The following is a 15,429-nucleotide window of genomic DNA, read 5'->3' as shown; positions in this document are numbered from 1 at the left end:
GTAAAGTTGGGGTTATCTGTGACTAACCATGCGAACGTTCAACTCGCTTTTGTTGGGCACAGTCATTTCAGGAATACTTTTAAAATGTTCAAGATGGTTTGGAAAGTGTAGAAGTTGATATTAAAAATGTTCAGTTTTAAGTGAAAACACATGGATTTTCTCATTGCGCTGATATCAGTGACTTAAACATTTTAATGGAAAGCAACTGCGTGTTCTAACTCATTTAGTTGGGTGAGGATTTCCGCTGATGTACTCATATCATGTCGAAGTGCTCTTTTGTCCTAACGCAATCTATAGATTAAGTCTAACACTCAAAAAATTGTACCTTTATACACGTGAAATATGATAGTAAGACATTGAAATCATGGAGAACCGGTGAAGGATTTAAAACCGCAACTACAGTGACCCTGGAAGAATAGCTATGTTGCAGAAATTAACAAACTTATACAAATTCTGTGAGCAAACACTTGATCGTTCAGTGGGAAGCATGATAGGAGGAGAACGGATGATCTCTTTGCAGCATCATTTGTTCAAGCAAAGATTTCTCCGGTTTGACATCAAGAATGCTGTCGTAGTCATTATTCGTAGACGATGCGACTTCTACCTAAAATTATAGTTAGGAAGCACTTTTGCTGAACTTTCGTTGCAAAACAGAGCGAAAAAAAGCTGAAAAACAGTCGTCTCACATGTTCTAGAAGAAATCTTCGGAGGTCTGCCAGAATGGCAAGGAATCGATGGTGAGATGTGACATTTCTGGATCTTTTCACCTCAACATACTGCTGTAGGGCATCAATGTAGATCTCCTGAGTCTCTTCAATCGTGCGAGCATCTAACAAGCCAGGTCTTTCTACAAATTTATCTTAAGTAAACTTGTCATTTTTTTTGAATTTATGATAGCTTGATCTAACCCGCTTTGATTTTCCTTTCACACGGATTAAGCTCAAGAATCCAAGAATGTAAATTGGCATTCATTTAAACTAATTAGAATTCTAACAGTGCCCCGAGTGCTTGGTGCGAACAGTTTTTGTGCTCCATTCAGGATATGCTGGTTTTCGGGAAAATCAAATAACTCCTACTATGTACATACTTGCTAGTAGTAATTAATCAAGATTGCACAGCTAACACCTCAGAGATGCTCCGATAAAAATTGGAACAATAGCAATGAAAAAAATCAATTAAAAAGATAATACCCGAAAACGCAATCACAGCTTCCATTAGCAGCATCTCAGTAGTGTCAGGCGCTAATTCTGCAAGTCTCCGGGCCAATTCGAAAACGAAGTCGGCGAACGGTGCCATTCCTGCCTCACAGTACTTCTGCATATCATATCTGAAGTTCGAGAGTGATGAACGATAACTCTTTCCAGGTTTTTTTTATTTGAACGCTATGATTAAATCTTTGGGCACCAAAACCAATCGGTAAAATGTTGAAGAGACGATAAAGTAAATTTTATATTCATAGTTTTGGGGGATCCTTCTAAAGCAGGAATTCAGCTAGAACATCACGCAAATAGTGGAATCCCTCAAGTTACTAGTCGTTCCAGTCAACTACTCTTCAGTCATCGTTGATGAATTCTGTGAGAAAAAAAACGGTTCTAATAGAATTCTGTAAAGTTCGATGAAGTATTTCTATAAAGGGCCTTTAGGATAAGATTGAAAAAACCAGATCAAGTTCGAAGAACTTGATTTGTTCGACAAAGATTTCTCCTTTGACCACTTTAGTGGAAAGAAAGATCAGAAATAGCCGCCACGTTGCAACTGGGAACCGGATATCGTTGTCGAAATGTAGGGAAGGACCACTTCTACAATTTTGACTTTCTTCTGCAAAAACGGTGGCGGGGACTAGACTTTCGTATGAATGTTGGACGAAGATGTGTACACCTTCATGAGGCTTCCAAGCTTGTATTTTGCATTTTGAGCATGTGTATATGGATATATATTTACTTATATATTGAAGTAAATAAATATAGAAGTATTGATGGTAAAGCAGATATAAAATGAGAAGCTTCAACCGTCGAAGCGAATACGGTTGAACAATAATAATAATCGAATATGTTAGAAACGAGAGAGGATTTTGACTCATCTCGTGATTGCAGGTTTCTTGGGTTGTTGCCGATAAGATCTTGAATGAGAGTAGGACCACCAGTAAAAGTGAGTAAAAGGAAATAAAGTAAAGCGCGTGCTTTTGGGCACTTTTTTCGCGGATATTTAACTACGAACGAGCGACGGTTTCATTTTCATGATACTAAGTATCGTTTCCCATTGGGACAATATCCTGTTATTGTTCAAAACGACTTGCACTTCATAGCAGTTTGCGTAAGTCGCTGCCCTCAAAGCCCGCAGTGGTGTGTAGCGGGTGGGATCGTGTAGGGACCTTTGCTAGCACCATCACTGCAGTTCGCGATTACCCTTCCTGGACTCTAAGCGCTGCTCTCCAACGCATCGAGCGCAGCCATCTACGCAACTGCACCAAACTTCACTTAGTTTTGACAAAATTATAACATTCGATTTCCTGACAGTTTTCGGTCAATACAGTTTTTCTTTCGAAATTCACTTTGTAAAGCTACGAAATCAAAGAATTTTTTTAACTAGAACGCGTTAGTTAATCACATCAGCTATGCCCAACTTTCTTCCTCAGTTCTACAAATCAAACTTCATGAAAAATTTGGATAGCATTCTTTTATTCGCTGAGATTCGCGACTCCTATGGTTTCCGGAAATGAACACGTGGATGTCGTAAATCAGAAAGGCCTCAATATATCGAAATTAGAAGTTATATTGTGAGCTGTTTTAATTTTCAACCGCATGTGTATTGGATTGGAATCACGTACGTTGCAACGAAAAACGGAAAAGGTCCTTACTAGTATGTATCATCCCAACTGAAAAAAAGCATTCATGAGCGCGACGCCATTTAAATGCATCAACCCACAAATCTGAGGTGGTACGGATTTCAGATGGAGTATTCGTATGCGGCATAGTAGATTATGGAGAGAAAACGGCACGGAAAATACGGCTTCGAGCGTTCTAGCGCTACTTTTTGCAACGAGTTCGATCGGAGCGCGCAGCCTTGTGCACGCGCGACATCTTTCGGTCCTTTTTTTACGGCAATTAGGAAGAAATGGACGAAATCACCCTTCTCTCCATAATCTACTATGCCGTATACGAATACTCCACCTGAAATCCGTCCCACCTAAGTTTCGTGGGGTGATGCCTTTAAAGCATACGGGAAACAGACTAGGTTGCGAATTCAGCCATATCTTACAATCATTGGAAATAACTAACTGTTAACGTGCACGATAGAGCTTATCAGGATTGCTATCCTGAATTCTGCAGTGCAATGCTAAAGTGATTGAATACCAGTTTAAAGAAAAACAGGCGGGCATTAAATATAAAATAACAATCCGACAGGTAGACAATGATTCTGGGAACACAATAAAGTATCTTGTTCTTCCACTGCGTCGTTTACATCCATTTGTAGAAGTATTTAAGAAATTAATCTCAGAAGGGAAAGCAAAAGGAGAGACCAACTATAGAAGTCTTGCGTTGGCTCTCATGGTTTTCCGAATGAGCAGAGTCAACAACAATGCATATGAAGAAGAGAAAGCAGAGGAAGAAAGAAGAGAAACACGTCGCGGCAATCCGAACAAACAGGTTCCAGCATCTGTAATTGCCTATTGCACGGACTTTGAAGGATAAATAATAGATCGTTCGGTGTCTGGAGTTCATCAATCCGTTTGAGATGCGCCAACGCTATCGACATTAGGTCAAAGTTTATAGAAGCACATGTGGCCTACACAATCACTACTGAAAGTCAGCCAGTGCATCAAATTAGTGTCCTCATCTAGCACTACTAACTGGCCAGGTCGCACTGCATGGCGTGGCCGTAAGTGTTTCGTTATTCACCACAGTTCCGCAGATTAACATTTAGGAGTTCAAATTAAATTTGTTAGTGACTTCTTCATATAATCCACAAAAAAGGTTACGGCCCCTCGAATACCGTAAAATTTCAAACTGTGTCAGTACAGTTAAAACAGCATCTATAGAACCACTAAACCGTCGAATTCCATGAAAATAAAGTTTAAATATATTGATATTATTCGATATATTGATATTAAATATGTCGAAGAATCGCGCTTTTATACTGCAATTTCTATTTTCGTATTGTCTACATTAATTAAGTTAAGAACTGGACCCTCTAAAACTACTCCGCTACCAACTCGTTGAAAACGTTAAACGTTGAAAAAATGGGAGGATCAATGCGATTCTGACCTATCAACTATGCACAACAAGACCTCTTAACACTGCGCCACACAGCAGATGCGCCTCGTTCACATGCTGCCTCAGAGGGAAGACATGCGTAACTCTTGCGTGTCCATTGTGACCATCTTCGAAGAGATGCGGAGATGTTTAAGCGATACAGAAATTAGTTTAACGGTGCCCACAAAATGCTACGCAGAGTCACTTAATCCACAGAATTTGTTAGAAATTAATATGTTCTCATGTGCAGAACCAATTTACTGTTCAGAAAATCACTCACCGAAAAGAGTAGCGGTCGTGCCCAAGGTAAAGGCAACGTTCAGTGGCGTCATACTTCCTCGCAGTACGAAGCATTAGGATTTCAGTCTTCGAGGCCTGAACAGGTGAGCAGCTCAGTGATTGATTTGTGGACGGTTCTGTACCGTTAGATGATTTTAACAGTTAAGTCCGTTATGATGGAAGCTAATTGATCAGCTCTATCATCGACCCCGATGATGTACAAGAGGCGTGGTATAAAGTACCGTTCGCGGTTATGATTATTCTAGCTCATATTACTACTTCTACGGTCCAAGAGTGCGGCACACAACGCTCTGCCCATTCATTCATCCAATCCTATTGCTGGCAATTGTTCTGCTCACCTGTATTCACATAATAAAGACATTCCACTGAACCACCTCTTTTTGGTCTGTTCAAATAGGGTTATAAAATAAGTTCCTAATGAGAATTTCTCTGCCAGACAACTCTGATACCAATTTATTTATTTTACCAAGTCCCTATATAGGCCAACACGCGTCCCAAAACCTCAACGATTACGATTTCCAGTAAAACGCGTTGGCACATCCCAAGTGGATTGATACGCCAGTGACTGTATCCTTTTATCCTTTTCATGAAAAGTTCAGAGTTATTTTTCTCAGCATTACTTCTTATATTAAATTAGACCTTCTGCAGTATTCTCCTATCTTCTTCGCAAAGCCTTGAGAATCCTGGTAATTGTCGCACTGTTTCGTGAACATGTTGGGCTTCTAGTATGGTTAACTCTGCCAATTGCTGGAACGCTGAGGAGCGTGGAGATGTTTGCATCTTGAAAACGGCTCTATATTCTAACACCAATGTACACTGCCTTTTAAACACGAAACATTTTTGTGAACCAACCGAAAGAGAAGCAATAGCTTCGTCCTTAACAAGCGCAGCTTGTTGTGAAGTGGAGGTTATTCTACAGATGAGTTCATTTGTCTCAGGCGGCAAGTCGTGCTCCACTACGGCCGAGTCACAAACAATCTGTGATGGCAATTCGCTTGAAGATGGTGAAGGCAATTCTGATCCTTCCCTAGTATTCGATCGTTGTCGCAGTTTTGCTTCTCTCTTCATCCGACATTGTTCCTCTGGTATGACCACTAGAAATTGTCAAAGTCGGAAATAACAGTCGGCATTAATATGAGTACTGAATAACTTACATTCGGCTCTCATCCCAATCCTCATGCATTTTTCGAGTCTGCAATGCTGGCATTTTCGTCTCATATACATGTCGATGTCACATGTTTGTCCAAATTTGCAATAGTAAACCGCCCGACGCGTGATCGAACGTCGGAAAAAGCCTAAGAAGTAGACGTCACTAGATCTATTCTGATAAAGACAAGATCATCTGTGGATTTCAAGAGCTGCACGTGTATGTTCTTCTCCAACTCTCTGTCAAAAAGAACATTTCACTTGGAACTACCTACAAAAGTGAGACAAAATTACGAAATCACTGCATCAATCAACAGTGATCATCGCGCGTGCATTTCTTTTATTGTTTTCATGTTTCGGAACTGCAGAAGTTTGGACGGGGAGAGACTGAAACGCAATTTTCCAACAGTAGCTGAAGTGTCTCCTACAAAAGGACCAGGTACAGTTTCTCCGCTGAAAAATTTCCATTCTGGCCCCATAATTGTCATGAAAAACGAAGTGGAAAGCGGACAATAAATTGGCTTCTGGCGCTGCCTTTCCCGCTCTCTGACAGATGTGGCGCATACGCCTGGGCTCGCAGATGTAGGGCGTTAGTAGGTGCCTCGTGGAAAGATTTGATCCTCCTCATGTGATTTTTTTAATAGAACAGGATAGATGGAGCGATCGTATTTATCTGCGTGAGCTACACCCCTAAGTCTACTTTTTTCGTGGAGAGATCCTAACATCGTCAATTTCGGTGTGTGCTGCCCTTAAAACTTTTTTCTGTCGTAAATAGAATTCGCGACGTCGTTTGTACCATGAGCATAAACTCAAAACGTCTCCGCTCCCCACAGTCCCAAGAATCAGACGTGTCAGTTGCGCAAAAAAAAAAAACGAATCTTCACACTGAAAGGACTGACTTAATGAAACTGCGTAAACTGGATTTTACTCCTGTGTCAAAGGGGTTGCTGTTTAGTTAACTTCACCATCAAGTAGGTCAACTAATGGTGCTGGTGCTCCTGATTCCTTTTTTCTGGGAAACAACGTATAGAGCCCTATCTTTAGCGAGGAAAATCCATCATCCCATGTCTGAGGAGGTGGAAAATTCCTCCGAATGTCTTAGTACTTATCTCCTTCCTATCCTTTAGAAGAGCAAATTTTGCCATTTAACTCATTTGATTGTCAATTAAAAAAGAAAGGAGCTATGGACTGACTATCAAAATCTTTGAAAAAAAAATGAAAAATGGAGTTTGTCTTACCCATAAGCATACTTTTTCAATAGTACAAGTAAATAAAAATCGAAGATGAGTTCTCTTATGCTGAAGATGATCTCTTTGCTGAGTTCTGATGAGTTCTTTGAACTTTATAGTGCTGAACTAGTTTTCAAAGCATATTCTAGTACCGAAACTTGGTTGCGCTTTGTATGCAACCTTTATTCTTTTATTTTCGATTCCATTCTTTGAAAATCTATTATTTATGGAAGGCGAGCTATGAAAAGTGTGAGCAGGATATAACAATAAAAAAGTTGTCATACTTTGCTACATTTGTATAATAACAGTATAGCAGCGGGTGCTCCCGTCGCACCATGCGAGCGAGACGCGGATTTGAGTTGTGCCGGGCAACTGCGCCAGCTGTGGAACAGGGTAGAAAGAGAAAGCACAGTAAGATAATCATCGTTGCAGTAAACGCATTGGTTTCGCCTAATTCAACGCAGATGTACAGCAATTATCCTTCACTCCAAATGCTTAACTTTGAAAGGTAGCGGAATCGTTGCTAATTGGCTCGTGGAGATGTCAAATTGGACTAGTTGTTTTATGGTCATCATCCACCGGAGACTGATTTTAATTTTTGAAACACTGCGTTTCCTATTCGTTGTTAGGCAACTATTCGTCTACAGTCAAATAACTGGTAGGCTTTCAAGGCATCTGATCCTTTTAGGATATTATTCAGCAGTGCGAAACATGTTTTCTATACCGCTAGTTCGAATGAATGAAATGGATGAAACTGTTGTTACGATCGATGCCAAGTGTTTCAAAATCCGAGAATTAACCTTTGCAGCCTTCACAAGTGAGAGCATTGTAGTGATATCCTGAGGCCTTGTCCCCACATACGAGGCACAACTCCTCGCCAGGCAACGCCAATGTCGGAGCTCTACATTTCGATCCTCTCGGCTTCCTTGTTGGTTGCTGCAATATTAAGTACATTTCACCAGCATTCTCACCATATGGACCTCCAATATCCGTTCTTAGACCTCCAGAACAAAACAACAGGGAGTGTTTTTCAGTGTTCCAAGCGTCCTTGCGAAAACGAGACTCAAGGCCACGCACACGGGCAATCTTGATACTAATGCTTGCGAAATGCATGAGGTTTTTCGATGAGTCACCAGCGGATGATGGAATTCAGAAAACGCGGCAAAATTTGTACGTCTGGGCAAAGAACGTTTCTAGATTTGGCTTACCTGACTAGGATTCTGAGCTAGTTGGTCGTGGTACCGTTCTTGGGCGATGTAATGCGACCATTTCACTTCTTCGCCTGAAAATTGAATTTTATTCATTTATTTATTTATTGAAAACACTTGCAGGTGTGCCATAAAACAAAACAAAAAAAAACAAACATGGAACAGAGCTCACTAGAATTTCGCCTGAATTTTACACAACAAGACTGGCCCTTCAAAGCGTGAGGGTGGTGGGTTGGCAGGTCATTCTCCTGCTACAGAAGGTGAGAAATCCTCACGAATTTCCTTCGTGCCTTGACATTATGTTTCATTTTCTCTCTACTAATACTGAGAGAGGAAAGAACGACAGAGAGAAAGAAAAAACTTTTTTAAAGAACTCGAACTTGACTACTTAGTGGTAACAGTATTAGTAGTGTCAACAGGACCAAAATAAAAGTGAGGACTGACTGAAGACCATCTTTCTTGAATAGAATTTTCAATTATGATTTTCCGTCTATTCCGTAGATCGAAGCAAAAGGAAAAAGGATAAAGGATGAAGTTTCTGGCGTTAATCAATCCGCTTGGGATGCGCCACAACGTTCACTTCAATTCAGAATCGTTTGGGGTTTACGATCGTATATCTGGCCTATACAATGACTTGGGGAGGGGGGCTAGCCGATGTATTAAATCAGTGTTTTTATCCTTCCAGGCAGGTCTGGAACCAATGTTTCCAGTTTTTCTACTTAGGATGAAAGGCTTGGTGGTGCTGGGGCTGATTCGAACCTCTCATTGATCGTGCAGACAGCGAAACCTCTTACCGACTGTGCTACAGCCGCTAAAATCAAAGTAGTCTCTAGAATTGCATGAGTTCTATGTCTTAAAGTACAGTTTAGTGAGGCTTAAGACTTCCTGCCAAAATATTCTAGAACCGCTCTTCAAGAGCCATTCTAAAATAAAATACGCAGACTACGCAGACTGAGAAAAAATTTCGTTCATGATCAACCTCCAGTCAGTGAAGTGTGCAACGTGAAGGCAATCCTTGGCAGAAAAGAAAATCCTGATTGAATGATGAGTCCTAGTGGTTGAATCCAGAGACAAAGTCGCTCTGCAAACTCTCTCCTCTTCACGAATAAATCTGTGTCCAAAGAATGTGGAAACATGGGGAAAAATCTCTAAAAACAGAATGATGGTGATGGTGAGACGAATCATAACTGGTATTGGGGAGTCCCTCAGCAAGATTGCCTTATAGGGGTAGCTGAAAAGGTACCTTTCATAGTGATGTACCAGATTTGTCTTACATTCGAATGCGATGGGAGAGATTTTGTTCGTAAAACTTTAAGAAGTCACGGCGATCTCCGAATCTTATCAATTTGATGATAAAAAAGGGCCGGATACCCGGTGGGTGTGTGTGTCAAACTTTCCAATTTCGACTCCCTTTCTTTGATATCAGCGCATTTCGCTGGAAATGATAGTAGTATATGTGTTGACACCCCTGGAAGTATAGCTGATCACAGGTCGAAAAGAAGAGGATGAAACTACGCATTGAATTACGTGGTTGTCGTATAACTTCCAGAGAATCGAAGGTTACTGCAGTGTTAGTCGAGGCAACAGCTCTGATCCAGTAGATGCAAAATAATGAGTTCGCGTGAAATTTGGAATTTATATTTACATTCCTGTCGTCAACACCAATCGCAGGACTTGAGGACATCATGGCGAGAGAACGAAACGAATGGAAACGGTGCTGGGGCCCGCACGTCCGGTGAAGATGGGCTATCTAAGTATCTAAGTAAGTAAGTATTTATGTCCCCTATCTGCTTCCAATTCCTTCAGAAGAACGGATGTATAACCATGTATTACGCACGTATATCTTTTCCTGGCTTGTGATATGCTCACTGGTTTTGCTACTGGCACTCTGTCGTTTTCGTTCTCCTACTTGTAATCGGATAAACGATGTTTTAAGCCGAAACAATGTGTTTCTATCCTCGTATCATTGAATGAATAGCAGTCTCGCTAGGATTTCATTTTTCAGTGTTGTTTTGTCTATTGTTTGTTTTCGAGGTCACACTTCGGAAGAGAAACCACCAGTTAGTTGTCACTCACAGGTTTGCCATCGCAAAGAGTATGAAATATCCGATTTGGCCGATCGATAACCCATCGGAACGCGAATACGCTTAGTTGGTTCGAAAAGACTTAGCACAGGCTTTTGTCGACACTGGCGACATAGAGACTCGGATCGTGACTACTTTTTCCAGTCACGTACGAATGAAAATCCAAGGACAAAAATCTGATATCATTTTGCTTATTTAAGTTCTTTAAGTTTAAAATATCTCATTGTTTATTAGATGTTTGGGATAATGAACTCTTTGGAAACGATTTTTGCAAAACTGAAACCACTCAATTGGCCGAATCCTTTTTTCTAGCACTACCATAGCTTACTAAATTCTTCCTAACGCCAAACTCTTCACCAGTGAACTCCTGTCCTCCCACGTAGCTGTTCTGCTGATTGTTCTGCGCCGATCTTAGTTGAGAGTTCTGCTCTGGTTCATTCGGATTCCATCCTGAGAGTGGCGGCAGTTTATGGTATGTGACTGTTGCGGTGCTCATATGAAGCTGTGCATGAAAATAAATATTGCATTATAAGAGTTAGTTCAAAGGAAGGTTATTGCAAGGAAGTTAGTATAAGGGAAGAATGAAGCAAGATATCTATAGAAAACAGCAAGATTGTAGAATTTAACACTTCTTTGTCTCTTTAGACAATTTTATCTCCATACAATTTAGTTTAGGAAAACTACTAATTTAAAGCTGAAGCTATGAACATTGACAGCCGCAAAGCTTTAACGATATTTTGAGCACTAATTCCCGGAAATATATTTTCGTGGAAGAATTTGCCTATGTTTAGGGTTATTTTCAGGCCAATACTTAGAAAACGAATCCCGCTTAATCCTACATTGGTAAATCTCCCACCGAAAAAGTGATATTGGCAACGAAAACAGGATAATCAGCAAGATACAGGTAGGGTTAGATCTCGGCTCATGATTTAGTCGGGCATAGGGTTAACTTAACGAGCGCAGCGAAGTCCGAACAAAAGATGGGGATTGTGGCGCTCGATGTCGAATGATCATTCATTTTCGTATTATCATTCATTCGACATCGAAAAAACGAAGCAAGCGATGCATCTTAAAAGGCGAATGAATTTGGCGGTGCCATCGGTGCAGTGTCGATCGGATATGCGAGAGGCGAGTGACCTTGGGCACTGGCTGCGCTGCCCGGTACCGCCACCACTCTCGGTTTTCAATATCATGTTTTTGATGTGATTACCCAGGCAGACAAAACTCGCGGTGTTCGCTCGGCGATCCTACCTATTCCCGAAAGGGTTTTGTGAGATAAGCGGAACTTAAAAGTGCAGCGATCGTAGGAGGCCTGTGCCAGCAAGAAGCAGGGTTATGGTAAAGGATGAAGGATAATGTGTTGGCGTTAACTCTGAAATTAACTTTCTTGAGGTAATTCTGTATTTTCTGAGATGTACCTTAATATTGATAATGGCTACGGTACAGTAAATTAATGCGTACTAGCAAAATCATCAGGAATGGATCGCCGTCCTATGGTTGTGGATTTGATTTTTTGGATAATATTCAGTGTGCAACGTTTGCGTGAGAGGCATCGTACCACGATGCTTTTAACGACCATGAACCATCAAACTGACAAAGTTGGTGTGTGTGGCAAATATAAGGTTTGAGAAGTAGATTGGGAGTGCGAGCGTGGTCCCGCTAAAATCTAAAAATTGTCCTAAAAAATGGGACGGAGTTAACTAATTAATACGTGGTACTTTAGAAGGAACGGTTGACAATCAATGAGCCTTCCTCAGCAGCCTATTCAAGTAAAACAAATAAACAGGCTCCTGAGGGAGCTGGAGCATCTGCAAAGGTGGCGCTCGGAGGAGCCAAGGCAGTTCCCATGCAGTTTTTCAGGACGAAGAGAGAGAATTTAGCATAGCTATGCTCATACTCGTATTCTGCGTTTACCTCTGACTCCATAGTTTTTCACAAAGATCTCAACATTGTCAATTACGTGATATCATGTCTCGAAACTGTGCAGAAGCTACAAAGAAAAGACTTACAATCCATTTTAGAGACATTTTAGACGCTGTAGTTCTTTTTAGCTCCAAGCAAAAATGAAACTCACCACCTGAAGCCTTTTATATTAACTTTCCCGCAGCTCCTGTGAATAGTTACCGCAAATGTGTTCCGCTTTCACGATTTTTATCAAGCATTGCAATTTGTATAAATGCTTTGAAAAACTCAGATACAAAGAAACTGAATAACTGGATTTAAGAGGAGTACAATGAAATACGCCATATTTTTGAATTAAAATAGTACTTCATGAAAACATGGATTGAAATCCAGAGTACGCAACGAGCCAGAGTGCTATTAAAAAACATAAAAAAGAAATAAAGTGGTTGACATTGATCGATTCCACTAGAACGCACCAAAAGGGTGGACTTCAAGTCAGAGTCGCAGGGCTACGCAAAGGTGGACGCATACACGATTTAAAGTGACTTCTGAGCAGCAGCTGATGTATTAAATTTTTGTGATGAACGTTGGATCTGCTAGGTATAATAAAACTGAGACCTTTCTGGAAATCAAAATGAAGCTTTTAGTAGAATTGGAAAACCGCAGGTGCAACTCCGCTTCAAAGCTCCGTCTCATCTCTAAAGACCAGGGAATTAAAATCGCGACATGTGGAACGACCTTCCGCACATTTTTGAGAAATGAATCACGAAATGAGCCAACTTAAGGAGACCAGGTTTTGAGGCGTAAATTCCAAGAAAGAGGAAAAGAAAGAACTAACAAAGTTTAGATCTGCACTATCATCGCAGAGTTTGGTACTTGTTACGCTTTCTTCAGAAACTACAATTAACACTTCAACGAAAGGCAGCACTCGGCGATATTGACGATGTTGGGATCTCTCCACGAAAAGATAATGTAAGGGGGGGGGGGGCGAATTACGGATTAAATAAATAAATTATGAGCGTATTGATCATAATTTCCTTTAATAGTATCGAAAACTGTGTGGGAAACGCCCGTGCTGTTCGAATTTTCTTACGAGACACGTTAGAACACCACCATTTTACTCTCACTCCTGGACAGATCCCAACATTATTTTTTGGTAGGAGGAGAAACACATATATCTTTGGGGGAGGAAGGAAAAAATATCGTACAGGTATGCTGTTTTGCTTTTTCAAATCGCAGAATTTTGGAATGTTACGCTTTCTTCAGAAACTACAATTTAAGTGAAAATTGAGTGTGAGCACATTCATAATCGTTGTCGACACCCTTAATTCCATTATCTGCAGCAGGTCAATTTAATATGTAGTATTTTTTATTTTTTTTTTGCAGAGCGGCCACAACGGCATTCTAAATCCATATAGAACTTTGTTAAGGTCTCCAATAAATTATGCAACTAGAAAAATCTTCGATGTTAAGTTTAGATTAGATGCATTAGTGAAGCTGTACGCGGAATTAATGTTTTTTCAACGTTTTATTTTTTTTCTCAGGTTTTCGGGAAAAGATTACAAATGTGTACTTTTTCAAATGATTAGAACAATCAATACGCCAAATTGCAAGAAACAGAAACTATACAGACGACTGAGACTTACAGTAAGATGTGACTATCTAGAAATAACGAAAGAAATTGTGACAGATTAAAACTTACTTTGAACAGTTCCTTTTGAGCTTTTAACTGCATTGAGTAGTCTAAGGCTGCGCCACAAATGTACTACTTGTAACTGCTCTTATTAAGCGCCAGAAATTACTGGACGTACACACATCATGATCTTTGTCCTTTTAATGACCTGTAAAACGAGTTCAATTGAAATAAATCTTAGCAAGTTCACCGCCATGCTTCGGTCCTTTTGTAAAGTACACAGAAGAAAACAAGAGCGAAAGAGGCAGTAAAAAGCAAATCGTCATGTCTGGTTCTCAGTGCACGTCAGTTTTGAGATGAGAATCGGAAGCATTGAACAACAGTTGAAATTTTTGCCTAAATATACGTTTACTGGAGACAATTGGGATGGGTTTGCCTTTTTCCCATTATCTACTGGGAGTAAAGCACAGATTAGTTCACTCAGGCAACCATTTTAAAGGAAGCGTATCACGGAACTGACAATGCTGATATCTCCGTGATTGACGAGGATGGTCCGTTCAATCTCACCCAACCGATCTAAAAATGGCGTGGGAACCGCTTTAATTCCCACGAGACATTTTAGAAGGTGCCACCCATGTACACTCTATGGTTCCCTCAGGAACCTTTTCATAGTTTTTACATGAATATGCTGTTGAGGAGATCTCATTTATTTCCGACCGCCCGTTCGAGAATGCATGTATGATATATATATATATATATATATATATATATATATATACATATATATATATATATATATAGATCCAGATCATATATATATATATATATATATATATGTTTTAATATATATATATATTATATAGATCCAGATCCAAGCTTGAAAATGTGTCTATAGACACGAATCACGAGCGTAGTTGCGGTGCATTAGCGTACGCGCTCGAAACGGCGCGGTGGAGGCTGCAGTTGGAACCAAGGTGCGACCGTTGCAGACTGCTGCGATGAGTGGTGCCAACAGAGGTTTCACCACGGTCCTAGCCACTACCGAAACGCCTCGAGAGAGACCGCGTACGCAATTCCGTACGTGCTTCATGTCGTTTTGACCCTACAATACATAATGTTATTAGGAGGTGAGAGTAGTGCCGCATATAGTTATATATATTATAAAATAACCAAAGCATTGTGTTCACGAAAAGGGCAGTTACAAAAGTTATGGTTCATTATAGAAGAAGAAAGATTTCGTTGTAGGGTGAGAAACCTCCCCATATGTATGAGACATACGTATGAGAATTGTATTTATATTTCTTTTTTGTTCGTCACATGAAAGGAACTTACCCAACATTCATCGCTCGCCGGCTGCAATTAAATTAAAACAAGGAGGTAAGCGCTGCGAAATATTGTAAAGTATAGTAGGGTGAAAACGACCTGAAGCACGGTGCAATTGCGTGAGCGTAAGCTTAAAGCTAACAGACCGCTTACGCAAATGCACCCTACTTGATATCGCTTTGAACTATATGAAGCGCTTTGACCCAACTATTATAACAACATAGAGCATTCATTTAGCACAACATTCATTTAGCACAACATTCATTTAGTACAACGATACTGTGAAAACTGAACACTTTTTTTATTTTTTCTAGGTTTCTTCCTTGAATCGATCTCCTCAAAAACTTTGAT

At 40.3% G+C, this 15,429-nt stretch overlaps 1 protein-coding gene across 2 annotated transcripts; it reads right to left on the bottom strand.

The window, feature by feature from the left end:
• Positions 1–475: 475 nt before the first annotated feature.
• RB195_011029 (uncharacterized protein) lies at positions 476–13,857 on the bottom strand (the record flags this gene model as incomplete). 2 transcript variants are annotated; one of them, XM_064192279.1, is made up of 11 exons in its annotated part: positions 476–604; positions 687–847; positions 1,191–1,327; positions 4,534–4,628; positions 5,193–5,333; positions 5,406–5,647; positions 5,708–5,848; positions 7,729–7,864; positions 8,137–8,210; positions 10,578–10,722; positions 13,825–13,857. In XM_064192279.1, 11 exons carry the CDS (start codon positions 13,855–13,857, stop codon positions 476–478), a joined length of 1,434 nt encoding a protein of 477 aa, XP_064049861.1. The 2 variants fall into 2 exon arrangements, with proteins under 2 accessions (XP_064049861.1, XP_064049862.1); XM_064192278.1 differs by lacking the exon at positions 13,825–13,857 and adding an exon at positions 10,213–10,324 and having other exon boundaries at positions 687–859; positions 7,729–8,014; positions 10,549–10,716.
• Positions 13,858–15,429: the final 1,572 nt, after the last annotated feature.

Source organism: Necator americanus, chromosome III (genome assembly GCF_031761385.1).
Source record: "Necator americanus strain Aroian chromosome III, whole genome shotgun sequence".
Taxonomy (NCBI): Eukaryota; Metazoa; Nematoda; class Chromadorea; order Rhabditida; family Ancylostomatidae; genus Necator; species Necator americanus.
The sequence above is the reverse complement of the archived record's forward strand: the minus strand, read 5'-3'. Positions and strand labels throughout refer to the sequence as shown.